The sequence below is a fragment of the Anguilla anguilla genome, chromosome 18 (assembly GCF_013347855.1).
Source record: "Anguilla anguilla isolate fAngAng1 chromosome 18, fAngAng1.pri, whole genome shotgun sequence".
In the NCBI taxonomy this organism is placed as follows: Eukaryota; Metazoa; Chordata; class Actinopteri; order Anguilliformes; family Anguillidae; genus Anguilla; species Anguilla anguilla.
Window position 1 is genome coordinate 17,808,819 of NC_049218.1, and position 26,691 is coordinate 17,835,509.

General features: G+C 44.1%; 2 protein-coding genes across 7 annotated transcripts in view; both read right to left on the bottom strand.

Annotated features, from left to right (window-relative positions):
* Positions 1-3,170: 3,170 nt before the first annotated feature.
* Positions 3,171-14,941, bottom strand: LOC118218345 (myosin heavy chain, striated muscle-like). The gene is made up of 13 exons (XM_035400942.1): positions 14,662-14,941; positions 14,083-14,148; positions 13,454-13,553; positions 12,131-12,305; positions 10,612-10,713; positions 8,910-9,023; positions 8,734-8,801; positions 8,053-8,240; positions 7,362-7,568; positions 5,100-5,348; positions 4,226-4,308; positions 3,380-3,548; positions 3,171-3,205 (listed from the first exon to the last, which is right to left on the bottom strand). The coding sequence occupies exons 1-13, from the start codon at positions 14,705-14,707 to the stop codon at positions 3,171-3,173; spliced, it is 1,602 nt and encodes a 533-aa protein (XP_035256833.1). The 5' UTR covers positions 14,708-14,941.
* A 761-nt stretch (positions 14,942-15,702) lies between these two features.
* LOC118218516 (cilia- and flagella-associated protein 46) overlaps positions 15,703-26,691 on the bottom strand; it is a 50,333-nt gene continuing 39,344 nt past the window's right edge. For 5 of the 6 annotated variants that reach the window (XM_035401225.1, XM_035401221.1, XM_035401226.1 and 2 more), the window contains 11 exons: positions 26,593-26,669; positions 25,003-25,170; positions 22,966-23,045; positions 22,489-22,549; positions 22,070-22,105; positions 20,693-20,795; positions 20,272-20,384; positions 17,922-18,003; positions 17,486-17,622; positions 17,189-17,305; positions 15,703-17,020 (listed from right to left, as the gene is read on the bottom strand). In XM_035401225.1, coding sequence (XP_035257116.1) covers positions 16,911-17,020; positions 17,189-17,305; positions 17,486-17,622; positions 17,922-18,003; positions 20,272-20,384; positions 20,693-20,795; positions 22,070-22,105; positions 22,489-22,549; positions 22,966-23,045; positions 25,003-25,170; positions 26,593-26,669 — 1,084 coding nt within the window. In that variant the 3' untranslated portion in view covers positions 15,703-16,910. The remainder of the gene's footprint in view (positions 17,021-17,188; positions 17,306-17,485; positions 17,623-17,921; positions 18,004-20,271; positions 20,385-20,692; positions 20,796-22,069; positions 22,106-22,488; positions 22,550-22,965; positions 23,046-25,002; positions 25,171-26,592; positions 26,670-26,691) is intronic. The other variant, XM_035401223.1, reaches the window with a different exon arrangement.

The following is a 26,691-nucleotide window of genomic DNA, read 5'->3' on the forward strand; positions in this document are numbered from 1 at the left end:
CTGAGGGCCCGTAAGTCAGTAAGGCAGTAAGAACAGCGAGAGCAGGAAAGGACGGAGATCAGGAGCTCCTCGATGAAATGTAGAAACGTCTCTTTGTTTCACACGCATTACCCCACAGCAGACTTAGACACAGCAGGAGGACCAGCCCACGGTGAAACCCTGTGCCTTCAAGGTACGGCACACAAAAGAGGATTTATAATTTTTAAAAAAAATTGTGAGGCCAGGTGAACTGTAAGGCACAGTGTAATAGTGGAATAACAACATCATTAACAACATCCTTTTTTACCTATATGGCCTTATATACCTTCAATTTATCAATCATTTGCATATGACTATTTTCTTTATTATTGCTCACATCTTATTTTTCTTACTACACATCACCTCTGAACTGAAAAAACAAATGCAATAAAATATGAACTTCATTTGATGGATCTGCCATTGTAATGTCAAGTGGCTGTAATATTGTAGCAGTCATGGAGATCCTATGGTGCTTGCTAGTAAATTTCTTTCAGGGCATGCGATTTTGTTTTTGCTGAGGTCCACATCTCTTCTCGATTTCGTATTCACTCAGTTCGAGATTCCTTTGACTCAGCAGTTAATTGTAGGGCTATGCGGATCACCTGTTGACCAGTGTCTTGGATGCTGGCTGTTAATTAGCCATTGAGAGCACCTGTTGTGCATTGTTCTCTTGTCCAATCAGGATGTGACAACACCCTTCCTGTTGGGATTAAAAGAGGCAGGAAAATGCATGTCTGTTTCTTTCTGACCATGCTGTCTGCCACTACAGTTCTTGTGGGCTTTTTAAAATTTATTTAACATAATTTAATTTATAAATATAGCTCTTTTAGGACTTTAGTTTTCGATTCTCTTTACTTTAGTTGTCAGGCCAATGGATAAGTAGTAGTAAGAGCATTGGGAAGCTTAGCTGTTTTCAGGGTGTTGTGTTCAAAATAACACATCCTTTGCTGAGTCAACTGTGTTAGGGGGACTAACGGAGCTGGCCTTCGCTATCCATTGAAAATTCATACGGCTTGCCAATGACTGCCAAGTCCTACAGTCTTTATTCGTTTTATTTATTTTGTTTGTTTTTAAGTTAGGCTCCAAAATCCCGTTATCTACACAATTCTTTTTGACATTTTCTGTTGAACAGAGAAAATAATTGGTAAATTTTGAAAGAGAGAGGGAGAGCTACAAAGCAATGATTTTCCTTCCAAAGATTCATTTGTTCTTTAATATGCACTGAAGAGGCATTTGTTAAGTAGCATATTGAAGTGGTATTTGTTGACGCAAAGGCTATACTATATTTAAACTGCAGGTCTTGATGCCTGAATTGGATTTTTGTAGAAATCAGATCTTTTGTCTATAGTGTTTTCATTATACAACCTTTATGTGGCCTGTGTGTTTACACGTCCATGTAGATTTTACGACACGCATACAACGTAACGCACGTGAGGTTGACATGGCAACAGACACCATCATGGGTCCCAGTGAGGTTATAATGAAGTTGCTTTTGTTAAACTTCCTACTCTTCAAAGGCAGGACTTGCATGCGACAGCAATGGATGGTAGAAGCCATTGAAGGCTATCAAACACTGTTTTAATATTTGCTGCAGTGAACTCCATTATCTCAGAGAAGGCCTTGGATGGACAGCAGGAATCAGGAGTGGTGGGATCATGTTGTGCACTCCTTTGATGACTTCAGTGGTCAGAACATTTTAGAATGATGTTAAATTAATATTTGTGCTGTCTCCTTTCCTGACAAAGCACTGTATCACCAGCCAATTCCAGTCAGGAAGTGTGGTTGTGGTGGCTTGCTACTGATGTTTTATATCGCACTACTGCACACCGTTTTGGCAGAAGCACATCCTCGGATAGTTTGTGCAGTTTGTCAGTCCCTGTAAAATGAACTTTTAGAGAAAACATGCATTTGGTCCATGGTAACCAACTCCTGGAAGTCATGGCTTCCAAAGTGACCATACCCTCAGAGTTCGAGTGGTTCACTGGTCCCATCCCTATAATAGCCCCAAATGAGAACCACAGTTAAATTAAAATAAAGTTATAAGATAGTTATTTCAATGGCCAAAGTTGGCATTCTGTGATCTTCCCAGCAGTGATCACATATTTATATATATATATATATATATATATATATATATATATATATATATATATATATATAAAATATTTGTGTGTTTTGTTTTCTGAACATATAATTATACATATATTTAGCCTCCAGAGGGTTTGATTACTATTTGAAAAGAAAGTAATATTTAAAATATGGATATTAAAACACTTTATTGATAAGAGCTTTGAAATGCTTATTAGCCATAATTTAGTGCAAGATCCAATAAAACATGTCCTTAATCTTTTACCAAATGTCAATAAATACAAGCTGCAAAAAAATCATTTTCAGCTACCAGCACATTTATATTATGTGTTGCATGACGCACTAAGATGTCAACAGGTCACCTTGGGGGCAAAAATCTGTAGTATTCAAATGCAGGTTGGGTGTTGGCGATTGTAATTTCATCAGAATTTAATATCATACATGAAGGAGGCCTGCGCCCAATCTCAAATCGGATACCATGTGTTTTTCTGGTATTTACACTGAATAATTAAATCCAAACTGCGTCAGATGTGTGGGGGAAAAAAAAAATCAGGAATCGGGTCACATAGTGGTAGTGTAAATGGGGCCACTTCTATTTTCCTGAATGAAAATGTATTCCTCCTTCCCTTATTTTATGAGATTGGAAGAGGCACTCGGACTCCGTCCTAGACCAGCTGGGATTTTGGGAAAAGGGAATGGGTGTACTGGTAATATAATGCTGTTTAACACAGATCTGTGGATTGACAGCTGGTGAAAAGGGTCCTGTAGAAGCATTTGAGAACTCATTAGAGCTGGAGGAATATTCCTCCCTGTTCTGCTCTGTCCTTGGCCCACTGCAGCAGTGATCTCTCAGACTCAGACCCTGAAGGGCCACTATCTGCTGGCTTTTGAGTTGTTCCTGCACTGTGCTTCATTTAAGCCATTGATTGGCTAAAGAATCTGGACACCTGGTTTCCCAGGCCAACTGGCTATTGATTGAATGCAAATCAGAAAAAAACCAGGACTGAGGCCCTCAAGGAGTTTGAGACTCCTGCCTGAGAAGTTTCAAGGCTCTTTTGAAGGCTCTATTTTCGTTTAGAGTTCCCCTCTGGGACCATTCCTGGAAGATTCCCAGGAGAGGGCCAGCCCAGTTTAGCCATGACTAATCTGGGTGATCTTTCAATGGCAGGGGGTCTAAAGATCAGAGTGCCTTTCGTGCAGAGGACTGGTCATGTGGGCTAAACTGGATGAATTTTGTAAATATTTTGTTATATTTTTATAAAGTGGCTTGTACCTGCTTTGATGAGCCTTAAGACCTGGTTGCGTTTTTCAGCCTCTGCTTGCAGCTTGCTGGCTGCCTGTGCGATGTGTTCGCGCGTCTCCTCCAGGTTCCTTCTGCGGTCCTCCCTCTCCTGACTCGCTGCAGCGTCTCCCGCTCGCTGAAGCTCCACCGCCTGTTTCAGCTGGAACCAGGGAGCGGGGGGGGGGGGGGGGGGGGGGGGGGGGGGGGGGGGTCAGGTCACATGACTTAACTGCTACGTACAGCTCTGTTGCCATGATGGAAATTAGTTGGGCTATGTGGCTAATTATCACCCGAGACACTTAGAAACCACACTGTACTCTGAGGTAGGCTCAGAGGAAGCAGCTTTGAGAATGTGGTCCAGGCCATGAGAACATGCACACGCACACACGCACACGGTATGAATTTACACTGTGCTGTGCTATGACTCCACCAGATGCTTTCAATGCTGATTTAAGCAGCCGGCATTTTGACTGTTAATTAAGCATAAGGTGTGCCTGAATCAAGGGGATCACAAGGTGGAATTGGCATGTTCTGGCTGGGGATTTGGGAGCTGCCTGATTAATGGCATCTTGAGAGGACTGTTGCTTCTCTCCTAACCATCCACCTCTTTACCGTCCAAATAAAGGACCATACTGGATTTACCATCAACAGTCAGACATAATCCACCACTCCTGCAAAGCACACTGCATGATCTACTGAAATGACAGCTTTTGCTGCTAGAAACCCAGGATCCGGACCGCGCTCCACGGCCTGATTGACATTCATTAATATTGCAGCAGCCCAAGACAGCACCTGAGAGGGAGAGAGCACACGGCGCACTTCTGTTCGCCAGAATACCTGCTCCATGTCTTTGGTGAGGTCCTCCACCTCGGCATTCTGCTCGCACACGTAATTAAAGAGGGCAAAGTTCACGTCTTCTCCTGAAGAGGGAGAAAACGGCAGAGGCGGTGTCAGGTGCAGAGGAGCTTCCGACCGAGATGAGAGCTTTCAGCCGACGCAGCGGCGCGGTGAAAATGAACAGCCAGAAAAGGCACTGCGCTGAACGCAAACAATATCGCGCAAGCCACCATTTGCAAACGTAAGAACCGCACAGGAGCTCAGGTGTGCGACGGCACGTTTGACTGTTTGCATAATGAGCTGAAAGCTGGGGGTGGTTTCCTGAGGGTGGCGGGAGCTATGGGCTATATGAGCAGCCCTGCACTAAACCTCAGGGCTTTCATCTGAGGGGGTAATCATTAATCAGTAATGATAGGAGCTTCTGCGATAAATGACATTCGCATGTACGTGGGAAAAATCTACTCAGCCTTCTTGACAAAAATCCTGCGTGTGTGTCCGTGTGTGTGTGTGTGTGTGTGTGTGTGTGTGTGAACACTAATGTAAGCTCCTCTCCCTCCTTTTGTGTGTGCATCTATTCTGCTTTTCAGCAGTTACTGCATGGTTGCTTGAATGTGGATGCAAGGTTTTTGTACGTGACATGAATAAGTGCCGGTTACAACCTCCTTGAGCTGGCTCTCCCCACATTCTGAAGAGGAAAAACCTACAGAATTACCTGCGCATACAGGCGTATCCACCCCCCCCGAATGGTTCCTGTCCAATGATGCGTATCCTGTTAATACCCTGCCTGGGGTCGGTCGACTGCGCTGAACTGTATACCTCAGCAGGGTAATCACGGTCATCGCTAACGCGCGTGACTGTGACCGAGCGTACGCACTCTCCAGGTAGACGCTGTAGAAGAGCTGCGCGTCGAAGTCGGCCGCGCCCCTCTTGGCGAGCCGCTGCTCCTCCAGCGCTCTCCTGGCCAGCTCCCTCAGCCGCTCCTGCTCCTCCGGAGACGGCCCCGCCAGCAGGGTGGAGCGCCTGCGGTGCTCCGTCAGCCTGCGGCCCCTCCGCTCCACCTCCCCCTCGCCCCCCAGGGCCTCGCGAAACATCGGAGACACCAGGGTGGAGCGCCTCCTGCTGACTGGAATGTGTGAGGGGGATAAAGCCCCGATTAGATGTTACTAAGCAACGGTATTCATTACCAACACTGTTTATTACCGATAGTGTTTATAACCAATACCTTACATTACTGATACGGTTCATTACCGACAACATTCCTATTGTATTTGTTACCAATAGCATTCATAGTGTTTGTTACCATTCACTGCTCAGGCCATAAAATACCAATTGCAATAAAAACTCTCCGGCTCCTGATAATAATCTCCTGCTGATATTTTGACATTTCCCGTTTTGAAAACTACAGAAAAATGATTCTGGACTTCTACAGATAACCATTAGGCCAAAACCTGCCCATTCAGTGCCTTTGTAATAAAAGTGAATTTCCTTCCTGACAGCGGTAGGTCACAGGTTCACATCCTAAACTGACAGTTGAATCTACAACTTCGTCCACAGGACTTCCACACCTGTTTGGCTTTACCGGCTTCAGGTGCACATAATGCCTGCGCTCTTTGACCTAAGGGAGTCCGTGTTTTGGGGATGTCTTGTGAGGGGAGTACTTGGCCCCTGCTTCAGAAGGGGAAAAGGGCGATTTACATCCTTGACTTGTCCAGGGACAACTGGAACACTAAACTGATAGAGGGGAAAACAACTTTGGGCCCTTTATCTTTAAGATCTCCTGTGACAGCCGGCCAGCCTGATCACCTTCAGGAAACGGGAACAGATGTGCGGGAAAGTGGAAGGACAGTGCCTGGGGTTACTGTGGGAACAAAAGTTGCCTGGAACATACTACCATTGGAGGATACTCCCCTTTAGGTCTGTGTCCATTGTCTTCAGCCCTGGCTCTGGACAGCCACGGCGTTTCTTGGTTTTCACTGACTAAGCAGTTCACTAAGGTAATTAATTGCTTAATTGATACTGTACTTGCTTAGTTCTTTACGTTGTTCGCTGAGTCTACATTGGCTGCTGATTCTAAGGTGAAACAAACACACAAGCGTAACATCATACCCTACCCTTTTCCAGGATCTGGGTTGCCCATCCCTGTCCTGCTATTGCTTTATTATTCATGCACATGTATTTGGCTGGGCAGCGGTGAGGCTTGTTATAGCAAAAATCGAGGGAGACTGTTCCACAGACTCACAGCAGATAATCCCCATCTGGGAACTGGACCCACAGAATAACACTTGAAAGCTGGAGTCAGATTCCTCCCCACCAATATCATCTTTGCTTACAATTCCTGACATGTCACCACAAATAATATCTTCCTGAAGGATGGAATAAGTTACCATATCACATAAAGGTGTGACAAATCCAGCTGGAAAATGGATCAGGTCCTTAGTGGGGAATGCAATGCATTATGGGAAATTGAGACTGCACATATTCTCAGGCACAATTACTAGCAATGTGCAAGACAAGAACACGTCAAATACAATAAATCCAGACATTACAGCTCATCTTCATATTTCCCATTGAGTCGTCGGTGGAATCTAAATTTATCTGGCCTGCTTGTCCTGAGGTCTTGCCCAGTCTTTCAGTTTTCTCAAAACTCTCAGATGAGTGTTGGGGTGAGTTAGCGTGAAGTGGGTCAGATTCAGATGGCTCTCTCTGATTCGATGTGGGGTGACAGGTGTTCGTGTGCAGTGCACAGTGCCCCTCTGGGCCCCGGTATCAGTCCAATAGGGCTGTGTGTGCATGCGCATGTGTGTGTATGTGTGTACGTGCGCATGTGTATGTGTGTGCATGCACGTGCGAGCTGAAGGGGAGGGTAAGCGTGTGCATGTGTGTGCGCATGCGTGCTGAGGGGAATGGTTAGGTGTGAGCGCGTGCAAATGTGTGCATGCGCGTACATGCGTGTGTTCTGAGGAGGATGGTTAGGGTTAGGCATGAGCGCTTACATGTGTGTGTGTGTGTGCGTATGCGTGTGCATGCAGGTGCGTGGTGAGGAGGATGGTTAGGGTTAGGTATGAGCGCTTGCATGTGTGTGTGTGCGTGCGTATGCGCGTGCATGCAGGTGCGTGCTGAGGGGGAGGGTACCTACCGAGCCCCCACAGCATGCGTCTGCGCTCGTCCTCGCTGGGTCTGTCCGCAGCCGCGCCGGCTTGGTCTGTCACGCGGCTCCAGCGCTGGCCGCCCGGGACCCGCTTCCTGGTGACCCGGTCCACAAGCTCACCGATCTTCTCCACCGCCTCCTCGTACTGGTTCAGCACCACCCTCTGCTCCACCTTCACCTCACGCGCTCGAGCCTCTGCGTGCCCAGAGGTAGGGGCGATTAAACAAGAGGGGCAGTTAATCAATTGTAAAAGCCCCATAATACTCACTGTAATTATACAGACACGGGGCAAACAGACAAGTGAAGTCCAAGGAAGAGGGGCCTCAGGTGACCTCAACGTGTCAAGTGGCTTCAAAGCATCAGGTGTTGATGATTTCACAGCCAACAGGGTTTAGTCCATTTTTAGAGGAATTATACAGAAACATAGGAACTATAGAATTAGGAATTATACAAAAACAATTAACAGTAAAGAAATGTCTTATGGAAAGAGAGAGGGCTTTTGGATGTGATTTGGATGCCAGCCCCCCTTTGTTTAAGGATGCAGTCTTTCCTAATCCTATCTGCACTGATTCCTGACTGAGCAGTAAGGAGGCTGATGGCCAGGGCTGAAGCCGGGGTAGGCGTGTCCTCAGGCCGCGGCTCTTGCTCTGGTTCAGTGACTGCTAGGTGGGATGCTCACCTTTCTTCCCAGCGGCCCTCAGAAAGTTTCGGTCGCGCTCCCGTTGTTTGGTTTTCTCCCACAGGAACTGCCCCTCCTTCTGGGCGTGGCTCAGTGCTCTCTGGATCTCAGTCAGCTCGCCCTCACGTTGCTCCGCCTCCTTTATCCGCTGATCCTGCGCACGGGCTGTCCTTGCCTGGGACTCCTCCCTACCGAAACACGCGCCACCAATCACCTACAGCGTCGAACCTGGACCACACAGGTTCCAGATAACAATATAAATGACTCAACGGTAGTACAGTAATATCAAGTGGCCTATGTCAGTCAGGAGACAATTAACCAAGTGTGAAAGACACTTTATGGCAGTAAGACTATAACAGACATTGACCTTAAGTCATTATAGACACTTTCAGAGTGGAGTATCTATAATGTGCAGACAGCAGGAAATTATGGGAGTCTCCCCTATTAATGATCTGTCTCTTGCATATCTGCAAGTGATATAAAATCTCCTTGAAATGGTTTCCTGTGACAGAACGTGTGTTTTACTGAACACATGCGACGTGTGTGTGTGTGTGTGGGTGTGTGTGTGTGCGCGCGCGCAAGTTCTCATGTCATTACCATGTACTGTGTCTCTACTGTTAATGTCCTTTGATGTTACTTTGGTATGCGGACATGAATAAAAGTATAGAAATGTATGTGTACCTCATGTGAATGTACTCATTAGCTTCATCCAAAAGGATTCCCATCTTTTTCTGTGCATTCTGCAGCTCCTGTGGAGTTAGAGGGACCTATCAGTGCACCTCTGCACAGTGAACTAGGCCCCTTTAGCCAATTACAGGTGGGGAGCCAAGGCTGTGCTTGGAACTTGTGGCTCTTACCTTGCCCAGCCTATTTTTCATCCGAAGAAACCTTTCTTTCTCTCCTCTCATGGTCTGAATGTCCTGCCGCAGCGTGCAGTTGGTGGACACCAAAGAGCCCAACCTGCAGTTCACCTGAGGAGGTCACGAGGAACATATAGGACAGGTGGTGATCCATCACGAGCCAGCAGCAAATCACACGGGCGCGATACAGGCTTTGAGCTGCTGACAGAGGAGCTGACTTTAACTTGAACTTGTAATAAATGTGTGAAGGTAACTCAAAGAAATAAATGCACAAATTTATGAGAGAGCCAGGAGGGAGTGCATACAGGTGACTGAATAACAGAATTAATAAATACACATTTGGACTTGAACGGAATGGAATGCAACGGAATGAAATATGAAGGCATATACTACTATATATAGTGACATCGCTCTCCGGGACATGAAGCTGGGGAATCATCAAGCAACAGAGCTTATTCCTATTTGAAAGAAAATAAGACCAGATGCCGGAGAATCTCATTTTGTTCTGAGTAACAGAAAGACGAATGCAAGTTCTCTGCTTTTGACACTCTAATTTGTATTTGCTGTGACAAAGATTCGTAATAAAAGCAGAAGTCTATTATTTCTGTGAAAGGTCAATTCACAGTTGTTGACTGTGTGCTCGGATCGATCAACCGTGTTTATCTGAAAAGCCACTGTGGGTGACATTTTGGCCTTGTGCTGATGGAGTTGCAATGGCCCATTGCATTGTGGGGCCATGTACTATTCCGAAGAAAGATGTTGAAGCATGACATATGAATATGAACAGTTCTTGAGTAAACAGAGTGAGTCAGAGTGAAAATAAAGAATAAATTCCCTGCAGTCTTTGTGCCAGAGGGGTGGTTTGAGTAAACAGAGGGTGGTGATTGGATAATTGACAATACAAGCTTCACCCAATGCTGATTAAATTCTACTGCTATCATTACACTTGGGCTTTTCAATAGGTCATTGAACCAAAATCTTACTAAGCATTAAGCACTGGAATTAAGCGCATATAGTAAGATATTTGCAAATTATTGACAACAAAGACCCATCCAGACACATGATACTCCACAGGTGGTTCAAAATGCATGGAGGTGCAGTATGGCATCCATGGCTGACTGGCATCCTAAAACAAGGCTTCCAAAACTGTACCGTGAGACCTCCTATAGGTTCTCAGAAGGATTGATGTGGGTTGTGAGATACGTGTGAAAATATGCATAATTGTACATTATATCATTCCTATACACCAGTTCAAACTTAAAGCTGCACTAGATTTTAGGTTAGAGAACAAATGCTGTTGTCTTAATAAAATAAATAATTAAATTCCATCCTAAATATAAGACCAGAAACAGTTGGCTTCACAGGAAATCGCTAAATGGGCAGTGGGCTTGGGAATTATGAGAACTGCTGGGCTAATGTGTGGCAATGTGATATAATGAATAAAGAACTGGGTCTGTAAGGTTGCACATTTGAAAGGTTACAATTCAATTCCCAGGTAGCACAGTAGTGCCCTTTAGCAAAGTATTTAACCTGAATTGCTTCAGCAAATATCCAGCTGTGGATCTTTGCCAAAGTTGTGTAAGCTTGCTCTGGATGTGTCTGCTAAATGCCCATAATGTAATATGATGATGACTATTTTCATGGCAGTGTTGTGCAGAGTGATGGTGATGATGATGATGATGATGAAGGATGTGTGAACCTGTGCTATTTGGCTGGTGAGCCTCTGAATTTTCCTGCTGGCATCCTCTGTGGAGGGCAAGCCTTTCCTCTCTGCATCCATTTTCCTCTGCAGGTCGTGGATCTGTGTGGTGAAAATCAGAACTCACGTTTTTTAATGATAACAGTAGCGTATTCATTTCATCTCATTTATTTGTTTTAATCTCAGTGCGCTTTACACAACTGAGTGCTTCACACTAGCAAAATGAACAAGGTAAACATAAAAAAAAAACATATATGGTGCAATAAAATCATAGAATAACAAAAATACACATAAAAAGTTACTGGAATATTTTGGTTGCCTAACATTTGAAAATGTTGTCTGAACAAAAGAAGTTTTCAAAGGGCTACTGTACTTGAGATCTGTGGGGAAAGATTATGATTTATAAGCAGGAAATTTTCAATTAGAATTTTCTGAAAGTCTAGAGATGTTCTTCTGCCTGAGTCTTAACACATAACACAATCAGAAAACACTTAGGGGCTAATGCACTGAATTCAAACAGGGTTTTTTTTGAGGCAATGTTTAATTAAGTCATTACGGTTTTAAAGTACACACTGATTCAATTATAAAGCTACATAATTGAAAACATCCATCCTGTTATGCATTATTTCATAAATCTGGTAGCCGGGTTGTATTTAATGGCCACATAACACGTGATAGTGGTGGTTTATTAGATTAGATTATTTTTTTAATTGTGAAAATGTCAAGCATAAAGGAAGAAAATTTCTTAAAATTAAGTAAGAGAAAGGTGAAAAGGTCACCTGAACTCTATCACAGTGAAATTCACTCAGTTGACTACACATTTTAATGTGTAAATAAAATGGCTGCCATAGCATCATAAACATTTCCCCCCCCAAAAAACAGACACTTCTTGGCATGTCAATTAGAGTCCAGTTTATTCTGTCCTGAGAACCATGCCCTCTCAAACAGGGAAATTTCTCATATGACACCTCAAAGCAGCAATTTGGCATATGATCAGGATAAACAACAGTGTTTCTCATCTGAGGGGATGTTCACATTGACTAATGCATTTTAGGGATGATACATTGTGTGCAATTATATTGCATTAGTATGAACTGTAAGATTATTGTTCTGGAAAGCAACACTGCAATCCATAAAATGCTGGCAGCTGTGCTGTGTATAATATGAACCTTTAATTTTAGATTTCTGAAACACACTGAAATACCTCGATTGCACAGGCACATAAAGCCATATCTTAATTTCAATTTTAAGCTGGCCAAGTTTTAGAGCAATTGAACTGTCCAATTTCCTTTTCAGTGCCTGTTTTGTAAAATAAATAAACAAATAAATAGCTTTGTTTCACATTCTTTTTTTGTTTTTAGTAAGGAGGTATTCAGCTGGGTTGTTGTTGATATGGGTCAGAAAGTAATATTTGTGCACAATGATTCATTAGGATATTCAATAGCATTAACAGTATTATTCACTAGTATTCACAAGGTTATTCCCTAGCATTGATTAATTATCATTCCCCGGCACACACCTCTCTATCCAGACTCCGAAGTCTGACATTCTCCCTCAATATGAGGTCATCAAGTTCATCGCTTCTCTTAAGCAGCACATTAAAGGATCGGGTCACACGGTCCTCTCCACTGCCCATCCCCTTCGGACTGAGCAGAAGCTCCTCCCTCTCTTCCCTCAGGCGTCCAATCAGCTTCCTGAAAGCAAGCAAGAGCGAGAGAGCTTTCAGTGGAAACAGGAAGTCTGGCCAGTTCACACCTGGACGTTGATGTGCGGCAGCCGTAGCTTGCGTGGAGCATGGAGGGGAAGTGCAGGCCAATAAACGTGAGGGCCAGGGAGCGCGCAGCACGACATCACACGCCCGAGCGCTTTCAAAGGCTTCATTAATCACCTGCGCGTGTCAGATCTCCTGCCTGTCAGATTTGTCCCCTGAGAGAGACTCCACCCGAAATCAGGAAACACCTTCAGGTACCCCTGTACTCCTGTGTTTCAGATCAGACCCCGATAATTAGGACACAAGGACGTGGTTTCCTGCAGCGCTAATGTCAGCATTAGCGGGTGTTTGTTTGATGTAATGCATTTGCCTGTCTAATGCGTGTGTGTCATGTAATCTTCTCGCTGCTATTTCTCCGTGCTTGTACAGCGCCCCCCCCCCCCAGACCCCTCAGATTCCAAATTTAGGAAACAGAAAAAGTGGGGGAAAAAACAGCCTGCGATGTTGTAAAGGTCAGGGACCGAACAGCAGGCCCAGGACCTCCCCTGGGTTTAGAGACACCTGAGGAGGGTTGCGACTATGGTACGGGGACACCCTCAGAGCTGTGAAAACGTATTTCAGGGATGTTTCAGTTCCCCCTTCCCCTCTACAGGAGCACATAGCTCATAACCTAAAATTACACAACGCCATTTTATCACACCTCTGGCATGTGCCAGCAGGCCTCTGTCCTGAGGAGAACACACCGATGTGCTGACCCCACGGAGCATGCTCCAACCTCGGAGACTCCTTATGACATCATGCAGCCAATGCAACAGGGTTTGGGCCTGATACAGATACTGGACACAGATTTGAAATATAGAATCATTAATGAAGGCCTCGTACTCACAGCATCATAGTATTTACAGTTTATGTACAGTAACTGTGTTTGCATTTCCGCTGTTCAGTCGCCATAAGAAAGCCTTTCTAAGGCACATCACTTGGTCATTTCAGTAAAAATGTTCATTTGTTGCATCAGGACAATAATGTGATTATTATTCAAACCGGTTGGAGCAGCTCACAGTAGTACTGTTAAATTGGTGTGAGTGGCTAACAGTAGCAATGTTAAGCAGGTTGAGCATTGGGGTGTCTAACCTCTGTCTACGGATGATTGTCTGGGCCTCTCTCTCCTGCACCTGCCTTGCCACGTCCAGCCTGTGGCACACCCGCTGCAGGGTGAGGACCTCACTTTCTCCTGAAAACAGGTGATGGCAGTATATCTCAAGGACATGGCCAGTGTGGAAATATTGTATGTTGTCAGGGGAGTTACATTCAGAATTTTAAAAGTTTCAACAGGCCACCTGCTGGAATTGAGCAAAATGAGTAATATTTCCATAACCAGGATAACAATGTCAATGTAAAGCATGTCCTAAGTGGACAATTAGCCCACCACAATTTCTGGTATGTATGGCAGATATACATTAAAACAGATCCTGCAATACCTTTTCCACTGTTCTTTAAAAGGACACTCATTTATAAGGAAATCTAGTCAAAATGGATTTTAAGCATATCACGTCCATTGAGATCATCATCAGGAAGGCTAAGCTCATCACACCATGAGAAAGGAGTTTCATTGTGATTCGGTGTGTGGTGTTTGTACTTAATCATCTTAAATCCTGAATTCATTAAATAAAACTAGCTTTTTTGATGCATTTCAAGTTGCAATTTGCAGCTTGTTTTTGACCTGAGGATACTTATTTCAGAACGCTGAAATCAGTCCATACCTTCATTGTCGCTGTCTGCCTCAGCGTCATTATGTCCCAATCCGGAAACGTTTCCCTTCTTACAGGCTTCAATTAAACATCACATTTGTGCAGTTTAACAAGTGCCAATTTAACAGCTTAACCCAAATTCATTTAACTCCACTACCTCTCCATGAAAGGAAACACTGTTCACACACCAAGCCAAGAGGGAAAAGATTTACCAATAAGAATCCTCTGATTAAAGTCGGCCAAATATAACCGCGAACATGGGGAAATGGAGGATTAACAGCTTAAAATGTAAGATTTTCATTACATAGCATACCCTGTGATAACCAAGTATTTTTGAATTCACAAACCAGATGTATATACACTTCATTTAAAAAGAATATATACTTCAGTCAGCAGTAACTGACATTTTGAGTTCAGTTTGCATCTGTCCAAATTCATATGTATAATATAATAACATTCATATGTATACAGTCTACATCTCCACCGGGATCAGCAGAATACAGTCAGCGAGGACAACAATCGATGTTTCGATGTAAGCACATACATACATCCTCAAGAGAAATACATTAAAACTGGAAACAAGAATCACACCTGCTTTTGATGGAAGAGAAGCTTTTTGTTTTTTAGACTTCACCATGACTCTCAGTTTTAGTGTCAGTTCCCCTTCTCTTTTCCCCTTCTGTCAGGGTGATCTCAAGCTGGTCACCCAAACAGGCATACGCACTGTGCGTCGATTGTCCGGAGAGAAAAATGTATACACGGCAGGTTTCCATGCAATAATGCCTCCCTAACTCCGCTGAGCCATGGGAAGTGTCAGACACTTGGAAACCAGATAAGCTCTTGCACCGCTGTCAGTACAAGATCAATAAAGATAAGATTAGCAACTTTAATCAGCCAAAGAGTTTAACAGGCAAAATACCTGTTGGGCCATTTAACATCCAAGGAGAGGTAGACGCAAAAACACACGAACACGCACATGAACGAATACACACGCATGCATGCGTGAGCACACACACACACACACACACGGCAGAACACCCACTGGGCCACCAAACATCCAAGGAGAGGTAGACGCACAAACACACAGACACGCACATGAACGAATACACACACACGCACACATAAGTGCACAGTCTGTGCACACATTCATGAGGGAAAAAGCAATCATTCTTTTCAAAATTGTTTAAATATATGAAACCAAAATAAATTCCCCAAAAGTTTAGCCCTTATTTTACCAGTGCACATCAAATAAATGTGCCAGATATGCAGGTTATAAATCAATGGAATAAATAATTCATTAAAGCATGTGACTCAGACAGTGAAGAACACGGTTCACTTTAATGCCGACCATTCAAGCTTAATATTTATTCATTCATCCATTTAGAAACCGATAAAACCTTGAGATTTTGAGGGGCCCTGTAAGTAAATACATACAATGCAAAATACTGAAATTAAACAAGTCAAAACTAATATGAAAAATAAAATATTAAAACAAGTGTAAGAGCTGGATAGAAAAGTACTAAAAGTAAACAAAGCAGATAATTCCACAAAAAGCAAAAAAAAAAAGAGGAATAATAATCACACACCACATAAATCACAATGAATAAATTGTGGATTTATTCATAAAAGGATTCAAAGTCGTTAATGCATATCAGTAAAAGCAGGTAGATAAACATCAACATTTGCAGGTTGATTACATCATGATCAGTATATGATAGTGCTATTATAATTGCCATAATTCCCATTAGAACTAGAGGGTCAAGTTGAAAGGATTACGATTATTTGAAAATTATAGAAAGAAAATTCCAACCCTGGCAAGTACTAAACATGCAGACTATATGAACACATTTACTCTTCATACTGCGTGCCCAACAAAATGCTCTGTCTATTGGTTTAAAGTGCATGCACACTGCAATATGCATTGATAATGGTCTGGTTTCCGCACACCTGAAGCGGCATTAGCATGAACGTTAGCATGAACCAGCGCCGTTACCAGCTGGGCGTTGCTGGCGATGGATGTGAGGCGTGTTGCCAGGTGCCCCAGTCGGTACAAATACAAAATGGATCAACAAAGCAGTGCAACTAAACCTTTGCTCCCGGACGGAACCATAGCAATATGACCGCTCAAAACAACAGGAACACATCCCTCCCCCCAGCCAGCCTGGGGATTACTGTCTTTATGGAGTTTTATTGGGTCATTTCTGTTTGATATCTGCGGCTGGATAACTGTTAAAAAAAAGGGCACTGAAACACAGTGAGGTCTGCCCCAACAAAGAGAGCTGTGGCCAACGGCCCCACCATGCCAGTCTCCCTGGCGCCAGTGACTGAGGGGTCTTATTTCTGTACAGAGCAATAAGAGATGAAAAATGCTTTTTATATTTTTTTTCAGAAGATACATTTATAACATTGTGCAATAACTTTAGCACATAGGTCATCCGTACTTTGTAGCTGAAAACGCTGGTTCAATGGTTTGTAAATGGACAATTAATAAATATGTCCTATAAAACCTAAGCCCATTCCATCAGTTTTGAGACAAAAACTTCTATCTATCAAAATCATGTACATACGGGAATTTTTTCATGACTAAAGTGGACAGGCTGTACAGTAGATATGAAATAAGTCATGTCATGATTAAATTGGGTATGCCATAGATGTTAAGTGAGTGACGTCATGACCTGATTGAGAAGGTCATAGATGTGAAGTGAATCATGTCATGACTAAATTAGGCAGGCCATACAGTAGATATGAAGTAAGTCATGTCATGATTAAGTTCCGCATGCCATGGATGTTAAGTGACCCATGTCATGACCTAACTGCGCAGGTCAGAGATGTGAAGTGAATCATGTCATGACTAAATTAGGCAGGCCGTAGATGATGTGGTTGAAAGCGAAGGGTGACGCAGAGTGAGAACTTCCCCTGGTCACTTCAGGCAACTCTGGACCTGCAGACCCTGGAACAGAGAGAAAGGATGAGCCAGGAAATAATCTTTCTTGCTTGCGTACACACAAACACACAGACGCACACACACATGCACATGTGCACGTGCAAACACACACACTCACTCGCATGCACACATGCACATGCAGGCACACACACACAGTTAGGAGGCGGACTGTACCTTTCCGACAGTCGTCCCCTGACTCTCCCCCCTCCTCAGAAACAGTGCAGCTCTGTGCTGTCCCCTTCCGCAGTGCATGCACAGCCTGGCCAGAGGCCACGCCCACCTTCAGCAGACCTGCAGCGGAATGGACGCTCAGATACCACACCCTCACACATCTACAGTCAGTGCTGTGAGATTTCAGCCAACCACACAACCCTCGGGTACTACACCCTCATACACCTACAGTCAGAGCTGAGAGATTTCATCCTAAGGTTCTGTCCCTGGGGAGAAGTGTGTGTGCTGAGGAAAGCTTACTCTCCAGCATGGCGTCCATGTCGCCCGTGTTCCTCTGGAAGGTGCTGTGCCACTGGTTGAGAGTGATGGTGCGGACCCCGCCCAGGCTCAGGAGGGCCGCCGTCCCCAGGGGTCCCTCCAGGGCCAACCGGCCAGGGCTGGAATGGGGGGGCAGGGGTAGGTTAGGCACATCTCCTTCATCCATGAGAACACAAGAATATTTTACAAACTGAAATGACCATTCAGCCCATCTAGACTCTTGATTTCTAAGACTAGTAGCACTAAGTCCAATAAACCCCACAGGTCAATTTCCACTCTCCTTTCCCCTGTGTACTTTATACCCATGATCCTCTAGCACATTCTTCTTGTCCTACGCAGGGATAACAGATTCACAGCGGGAGCTCTGTGAGTATCTGAGGGGGAATGACAGACAGGAAACAGGAAGTGCATTAATTACCTCTTTAGGGCATCCAGCTTGGTCTGCCTGAGTGCACTGCTGCTGGTGTGTGCCTGGTCAAAAAGCATGACCATCTGGCAGTCTGAAAGAGCAGAACCCAGTGCAGGCATTGCAAACTCATCTTCACATAGGGGGGATACCTGTACTCTTAATGTGACACACTATCAGAGCTCCCAATCCCCCTTCCGGTAAAATAACCTCCCTGACTCCCCATGTTCAAACGCTGGACCAACACCGCCTTCAGCAATAACGACACGGTCACCCCAACATCCTGCGGTCACCCCAATAATGACACGGTCACCCCAACATCCTGCCTATGTCTGTCAGTCTTGCCTTCTCCATGGGAGAGGAGTGACACTGCTGACCGTCCCTGTGCTTACAGCCTGTCTGTGGTGTGAGAGGATGAACTGTCTCATGACAGCTGTTCAGAGATGAGTCTGGGCTGTGTCTTTCTCACCATTTAGTTGACAGTGGCAGAACTGCGCAAAATCAAAACCAGCCAATCTACATTTCAACAAGGAACGACCATGTGTCATATATAGTTAAATGCAAAAGTACTGGGACAGTTGGGTAAAATTGTTTTTTTCCCCTCTGTACAAGAATACACAATTACTACAAAAACTGCACCAGTATCTTGTGCATATTGGACCTTATTCGTCAAATATACATATTAGTACCGTACATTCAAATGTAGGCTAATGTGTGTTCTAGTTTGTCTGCATGTCAGTGGCTGTGTCCCAAAACTAAGGCAGCTGCCTCGCTGCCTGCTTCCTCAGAAGTGAGCTCTCCCTGAAGACAGCGTCCTTGCGGAAAAAGAACCTCAAAAGGCAACAAATTTGGGATGCACTTTGAAGACAGGACCACGTCAGAAAGAGAGCGTTCACGTACCCACACGAGATCAGCGTTTACTGTTACAGTTGACGGGTTTTACCTTCCAACTGAGAGATCCAACGCGAATAAATACGGATTCTGTCACTGTAGCTGAAATTGTCCTGATTCTCTATTTAAGAGAACTAAATTTTCACGTTCAGCTAACTACATAACTAGCCACTAGTTCTGCTACTTCTCTTAGTTGTAATGAGACTATCATGATTTCAGTATGTTCGCTGTATGTAAGCCAAGTTACCACTGTTAGCCTGTTCTGTTGGAAAGTAATGTGATTACTAGCAAGTTATCTGGCTAGTTCAGTGAAGGCTCACAGAGGCTTAAAAACATTAAACACATTATTCCAGTGTATTATATAACAAATTGAGTTTACTGTATATTCAGATTTCCACCGATTCACTGGTTTGAGCCGCGAATAATTTAACGGAAGAGAGAAGCCTGACGTAATCGCAAAGATTTATGGGACATCCTTCCTGGTGAAGCATGCATGGGATGTTGCCTTCAAATTTAATCGAAATAATATTTTAGAATGTGCGCCTTAAACCTTAGCATTTTTTGATGACTTCGGTTAGGGACATGCCTACCCAGGACAAGTGAAAATGCTGCCTTTAGAAGCTGCCTTCTAAGGCAGCTGACTTCCTATTGAGACACAGCCTGTGTGAGCGTGCGTGCGTGTGTGTGCATGCACGTATGGAAGGGTCATCTGCCTGAGCCCTGGTGCTGGTTTCTCATTCTCAGAGACAAAGCAGTTCCTGTATTGGTTCTTATTACAGTTCAAGAGTTTTTCCAGGGCAAGAGTTCATATTCCCTATGAAAAACATGAGAGGGGTCAAGGGTACTTTCTGTTAGGCTAAGAATTCTGTAGAAACCTTTGTAGAGTCTACTTTATAAGCCAAAGATATAAGACAAGAAAACTTCAGATGAGAGCCAGAGTATGACAACCAAGAAATTTATTGTGTGGATGAAAGAAAAGAAAAAAATTATAGCTATTGCCAAATGTTTGTTTTCCAAGGTTAACAGTATGGAATGTCCAGTATGGAAGAAACAAACTACTTATGAGGACTTATGAATTGCCAGCAATCAGCTCGTCCTCATAAGATATCAGAAAGTGATGGCAGGATGGTTATTGTATTGCAGGACACTGCTCAGAAGAAAATTACAGAGGCTACACTTCCAGATGTAAACCTCTTATCAGCACAAAGAACAGAAAGGCAAGACTGGAATTAGCAAAAAGATGAGCCTGAGTTTTATTTTATCGAAGCTTTGAATGAAAAGTACTCCTAAAAATATAAATGTGGGCTCCTATGATAAATGTTAATAGCTACTGCTATTCAAATGTAGATGTGCCATTCATGAATATCATTAATGAAAAAAATAATATCCTTTATAAGTTAGAATTAAAATGACATTAGACAGGTTTTTACTGCAACAGGAATGCTAATGCTAAACGTTACAACTAATGTACCTGAAAGCTTCATGGACACTATCTTGGATGGTGGGATGTTGGCCAAGAAATGTTCAGTTCCATTGAAGATGAAGGCACTGCAGTTTGTCAACAGGTGTTCCAGTTCATCCAGACTACAAGGCCAGGACAAATCAACAATTCCTCCATAAGTTAGACAATATTGCACTCTCAACTGAACAATAAGACCAGCAAGGGAGGTGAAATAAAAATAATCAGACAATACTGTCAGGGGAATCCGTCTACATTCACAATTACTTACAACAATGTGTTTATGATGAGCGTTCACAACCAAAGATGGAATTATAAAGCAGAGGACAGTGTAGAACTGAAAGTGAGTAATGATAATAAAGAATATTCCTCCTCCCATTGACCCCCAACCCATTTTACACCTGATAATCGACCGTGGTCACATGACACTGACCTGGGGGCGTGCTCTGGGCCCAAAATCCCCTCCCACAGTGGGGTGGTCTGCTGTCCGTACACCTCTAAGATCCGCCTCATTCCCTGCACGGGGCCGGCCCCTCCTGTAGAGTGGGGAAAGGAGACGGTAACAGGCGGCAGCTTCAGCCCACGCCAGTGGGGAAAGCCACATTTCACAGAACGACATTCTGCTGAGATGCGTTGTCCCTTCCATGTTATGACGGAAATGAACTCACTCACCTCCTGGCTGGTCATGATTACTGTTAATGGATTACATTTGGGCCTAATTGTTTCCGTACGAAACAATTAAGGTAAACCTGCACTTCACCAATCCATGTTCAACATGTTCCCAGGAGATATATATATATATATATATATTTTTTTGCTAATTAATTTAGCAAATGAATGCATTTGACACAGGAGTAATGCACAGTGTATTCTGAGAGAAAAACCGGATTCAGGAAGGGGAAACAAATTAGACTAAAATGACATTTTAGTGGAGAGGGAAACAGGGAGGTACAGACATTTTACACCCTGACACATTTCAGAAAACAGAACATTAATCACGGAGAATTCTCTCCGCACAGCTCTCCAAGGTCTTCTGGCACAAAAAAAGAATAAATAAATGAAATAAATAAATAAAACATAAAACTAAAACCTCTGCCTTCTAGTTTAATGCATGACATTCAAAAAGCCATTTATAAGGAAAGGATATAAAAGTTGCAATGAAACGATATAACATCCCTATTTATAGAGTGGATTTTATGAGTGATGAAATAAAAATGCATAAAAGTTGATGAGTCTTATCCTGGAATATCCCCCAAACTGACATGTACTGTATCAGTGAACCTTTCCTCCCTGACCCAGCCATGGCTTCAGGGCGCACCAATACTGGCATTAAAGGCAGAAAGTACATGCTCCACTGTACCCACTGGAAAACAGCGGCTGATTATGTCTGGAACTAAGAACAGCTGGTTAATGCAGACCCGTAGAGTGCTGCTAGATACTACATCAAAGTGCCATTTTGATTTGGTGCGTTCACAGAAGCTGTGCAGAATGTCACTTTTTGTCACAAGCAAAATATGAGCAGCATTTCGTATTTTGTCCTCGCAGCCAGTTCACATCTGTCACCCACACCAGCACAGGGTGATATGCAATGGCATCATTAGATGCCACAGCTGCCACCTGTGACATAAATGGTCATGCTATACACATTTCACCATTGCAGTTGAACATGTCAAGTAAATATAACAATGTAACAAATGTAACAAAGTCCCACTCACTGAATGGAACACTCGATCGGTTGCTGATATACCAGTGCATGGCCTTCCCTTTTTATTACTAAATAAGACACAAATCTGCTGGACTATTTGCTTACCAGTGTCTCCTGCTTCACTGTAAGGGTCTACCACATCTACAGGAATATGTATAGGAATGCTCTTTGGATAAAAAGTTACAAACAGGAAGGCTTGGCTTCCATCCCTGCCTGCTTTCCTCCTGTTTATGTAATACACTTGTATGTAATGTACAGCTGTCTGTCATCACTGCACAGGTAACCAAACATGGGCTTCACACAGCACACAACACTTGCTTACAGTCCACATTTACTAAGCAGCTTTAAGGTTCTTCTCATTTAAGATGCATTTTTACTAGCAATGAAAAACATACACATGCCTAAGTCCTGTGTATGAAGAAATGGCTGTGTAGTGTAAGGCTAAAGGGATATTTGTGACCGTTTTGAAAAGCTAGCGAGGCTAAGACCACGTGAGGGCCTCTGCGTGAGCTGCAGAAGGATACACTTGACATTGTGCGCGTCCACAGGAAGGGCGTCCGGAGGAAGCACTCTATTCACAGGCACCTGGGTAACCAAATACGACCCGTGAGCAAGCACACGTCACACACATTTTGTAATACACACGCAGAGAAAGAGGGGAGGAGATTAAGAGATAAATGGAGAAAGAAGGAGAGAGCAAGAGATGGATGGAGTCAAAGAGAAAGACACAAGGAAACATGGCCAGAGAAAGAGAAAGAAAGAGAGGGGGAGAAAGTGAGAGAGAAAGAGAGAGAGAGGAGAGAGAGGGTGTAGAGACAAAGGCAGAAATAGAGGGGGATGGAGAAGAAATGATATGTAAATCCTATTTGAACTCAAAATGCAGGATAATTATTAACAGCGCATTATGTCACTGATTGAAAAAAGTGCAGTTAAAAGGCTGTGCTGGTAAACGAGGGTGTGCAGCTCTATCTCCCACAGCCAGATGAATGAGCAGAGCTCACCCCTTTGAAGGCCTTGCTCTGATCTCCGCGCGTCTTCGCCCCTCTCCCGCCTCGCGCGTCCTTCCTGCTCTCGCTTTCAGCTGGAACAAACAGCAGTGACATTTCCAGCAAGGCCCCGAGCCCCGGCGTCTCAGTGACCAAGCAGAAACCAGAACGCCCACGCTCAAACGCAATCTTCACTCACCTGGGCGCCAAATTAATACACTGGGATTACTGTCTGTGTGAATAATAATAATAATTAAAAAAAACTTTTCTGTATAATTAAATAACCCTGCTATCTGTCACAGTTGTTACTCTCTGTGCAGACTGCGGCATCCAAACCAGGAAATGCTCCTACCGTTTCAACTGCAAAAAAAACAAACAAAAAGCAAACAAACAAAACAAAAAAAGAACTTCAAAAGTAAACCCAACGCTGGAGTGGCATTCAGGTGAAGAGAGACTAAAATGAAATTTCTGAGGATTCTGCTGCTTTCTCGCAGATTTAGCACTTAACCTCCAGCACCAGCAGCGATGAAGAAGAGAGGGGCTCGACCTCCTTAAGGACCTGCCTCGCTAAGAGGCGTCATGAACGCCCGCATACGTGCTCTTTCCCCCGGGCTCTCTCATATCCTTGGATAGCCCCCTTCAGAACTCCATCCAGCTCCACGTCCACCACATAGGAGAAGACTGAGTGGAGAACAGTCTTGTCTTTAACTGCAGACAAGTGTACTTTTTGCAGGAAAATTTCAGTATAACCTGTGAGGGTATGTAGGATCTATTTACAATTTAGGATTTAGAGACTCTGAATCCAGCCCCGTTGACAATTAATCATCCTCTTTTAGCAAATTACACTTCTGAAAGATAACCCAAGGGAACAAGCAAGTCTCCTAAAATCTAATATTTCTACATTAAAATATAAGACCTTCTGTCATTGAATCCAAAAAATAAAGAAGAGAAATAATGCACAGTAAACCAAGGATAGCAGTACAATAACCTAAACAGTTATGCTACATTAAGTCCGTAAGCAGAGGTGATAGAGCCCATCTGTCAATCTCATCACACTAAATGACCCTTCCTCCTCTTTTTTAACACAAAATGGCTGCCATGCATCACCCCAGCAGGTGCAACATATTGGCGGTGGTGAAGGTGAAAGTGCCCAGGAATCACAGTAAGGCCCAATGAGATCCTGAAAGGCGCTATATAAATTCACAAATGTTGTTTCTTTGTGCATCTGCGCTGAATGCTGGGATTTTTTAAAACTTTGTTTGTACTCTTCCTCTCTTTTCTGGGTGACAAGAAGACTGAGTCCTGATCACTTTGCTTTGGCCTTCATCCAGTGCCAGTTAAATGTCCTGTGATGTGAATTTAACAAGGACAAATGAATTACTGCGATTGCAATGTACAAAATGCTCTAATCTCACGCTATAAAAAGCACTTTGTCATTATAAATTTTAAAGAGATTAGGGAGCTGAATCCGAGATGAACTCTTGTTTTATGTTATTATTAGTACTCAAATTTTATCAGGAGGGATTCAAAAAATTTGGTGGTGTATAAACAGATTAACAAACATGAAACAGAAACCATTTGGAAGTGTTTAAGCCTGACTGAAAGACCACATGACTTCCATGGCCATGTGCCAAAAGTCAAATTTTCTTCAAAACAGAAAAAGAAAAAAGACAGCAACAGTGTGGCAGCAGTAATCAGAGCAATAGTGTGGACCAGTGGTCAGAGCAGCAGTGTGGAGCAGCGGTCAGAGCCGCAGTGTGAAGCAGTAATCAGAGCAGCAGTCCCTGGAGCAGTGGAGAGAGTATCAGTGTGGAGCAGTGGTCAGAGTAGCAGTGTGGACCAGCGGTCAGAGCTGCAGTGTGAAGCAGTAATCAGAGCAGCAGTCCCTGGAGCAGTGGAGACAGTATCAGTGTGGAGCAGTGGTCAGAGTAGCAGTGTGGACCAGGGGTCAGAGCAGCAGTGTGGAGCAGTAATCAGAGCAGTAGTCCCTGGAGCAGTGCAGAGAGTAGCTGGCGTTGGACAGGAGAGAGGGGTGCAGAGCTGGGGGCTCACCTGATTCGTCCCTCTGCAGGCGAGCGTGGAGCAGCTGTAAGCAGAAGTCCCGGGACACAGAGCTCAGCCCCTCCCCCTGCAGGATGCTAAGAGCCTCCAGGGGCAGATCCATCAGCATACTGTCCACCAGCAGAACCACACTCGCACCCGGGTCCACTGGAGATCGCTCTGCAGAGAAACACACAGGACACATACTACAGCCCTGCACAGAGACTAGATCACTGCTGACCCAACTTACAGCACAGAGACTGGACCACTACTGGTCTAATATACAGCACAGAGACTAGATCACTGCTGACCCAACTTACAGCAGAGACTGGACCACTACTGGTCTAATATACAGCACAGAGACTAGATCACTGCTGGTCTAATATACAGCACAGAGACTAGATCACTGCTGGTCTAATATACAGCACAGAGACTAGATCACTGCTGACCCAACTTACAGCACAGAGACCGGACCACTACTGGTCTAACATACAGCACAGAGACTAGATCACTGCTGGTCTAATATACAGCACAGAGACTAGATCACTGCTGGTCTAATATACAGCACAGAGACTAGATCATTGCTGGTCTAATATACAGCACAGAGACTAGATCACTGCTGGTCTAATATACAGCACAGAGACTAGATCATTGCTGGTCTAATATACAGCACAGAGACTAGATCACTGCTGGTCTAATATACAGCACAGAGACTAGATCACTGCTGGTCTAATATACAGCACAGAGACTAGATCACTGCTGGTCTAATATACAGCACAGAGACTAGATCACTGCTGGTCTAATATACAGCACAGAGACTAGATCACTGCTGGTCTAATATACAGCACAGAGACTAGATCACTCCTGGTCTAATATACAGCACAGAGACTAGATCACTGCAAACTGGGTATTACCATCTTTGAGAGAAAAGTTGAGAGGAAAGCCTCCATTTACATACTTGCACACATCGCTAAACATTATTTCCTTGTATTTCTGTCTGGTATGTCCCTTACCTGCACAATCCTGTACATAATCACACAATTTCCAAGAGAAATAAATGAGAAATAAATGAAGAAATCAATCAGACCACAGGCCTGAACGCTTCAACACCCAGCCACAACTCCCGTGTTTCCATATGGCCGAATGTACCCCCAGAGGTTGCGTGCAGCAAACGCTTTGGGTTACTAGAACGTGAAGAAATCTGACATCCATCCATAATGGCCACCAAGGATTTATTTCAATACTCATTAAATTTTAAATCTCTTGATCCATAACCAAAGCATTGACAATCTGTTCCCCCTCTAATTGCCGCCTCCAGGCCTTCAGTTCCAATTCGGCCAGGGTCTGTATCGATTTCTCAAAATGTGACAAAGAGCCGTCCAGGCAATGGGCTTAAAACTGGCGAAGCGTCAGGAACAGGCAGCCGTGCTTTGATGCATGTGAGCGGTTTTAAGAGCAGCGCTCTGGTCCCTGCGTGCTCGGGGGGAAGAGCGCCGCTCTCGGCATAGTGTGGGGATTCAGGGGGATAAAGACCGGGCCCTGCACGCGTGCGGCCAGGCGGAGCTCGCTGGGCGAGGTGCGGTCGGCGGGTGCGGTGCGTACCCTTGTCGCTCACGGACCTCTCCTCCCTCTCTGTGGGTCTGGCGCCTTCTGTGAGGTGTGCGGAGGGGGCCCGACCCCTGAGGGGCACAGAGAAAAGGT

Excerpts from the sequence above, each read along its gene's own strand:
- LOC118218345 (XM_035400942.1), bottom strand. The coding sequence starts at position 14,707 with ATGGTGAAGTCTAAAAAACAAAAAGCTTCTCTTCCATCAAAAGCAG. Across the intron at positions 4,309-5,099 it reads CTACAGCGTCTACCTGGAGA|GAGAAGACGTGAACTTTGCC; the intron begins GTGCGTACGCTC and ends CTCCCTCTTCAG. Across the intron at positions 3,549-4,225 it reads TCACCAAAGACATGGAGCAG|CTGAAACAGGCGGTGGAGCT; the intron begins GTATTCTGGCGA and ends CCCTGGTTCCAG.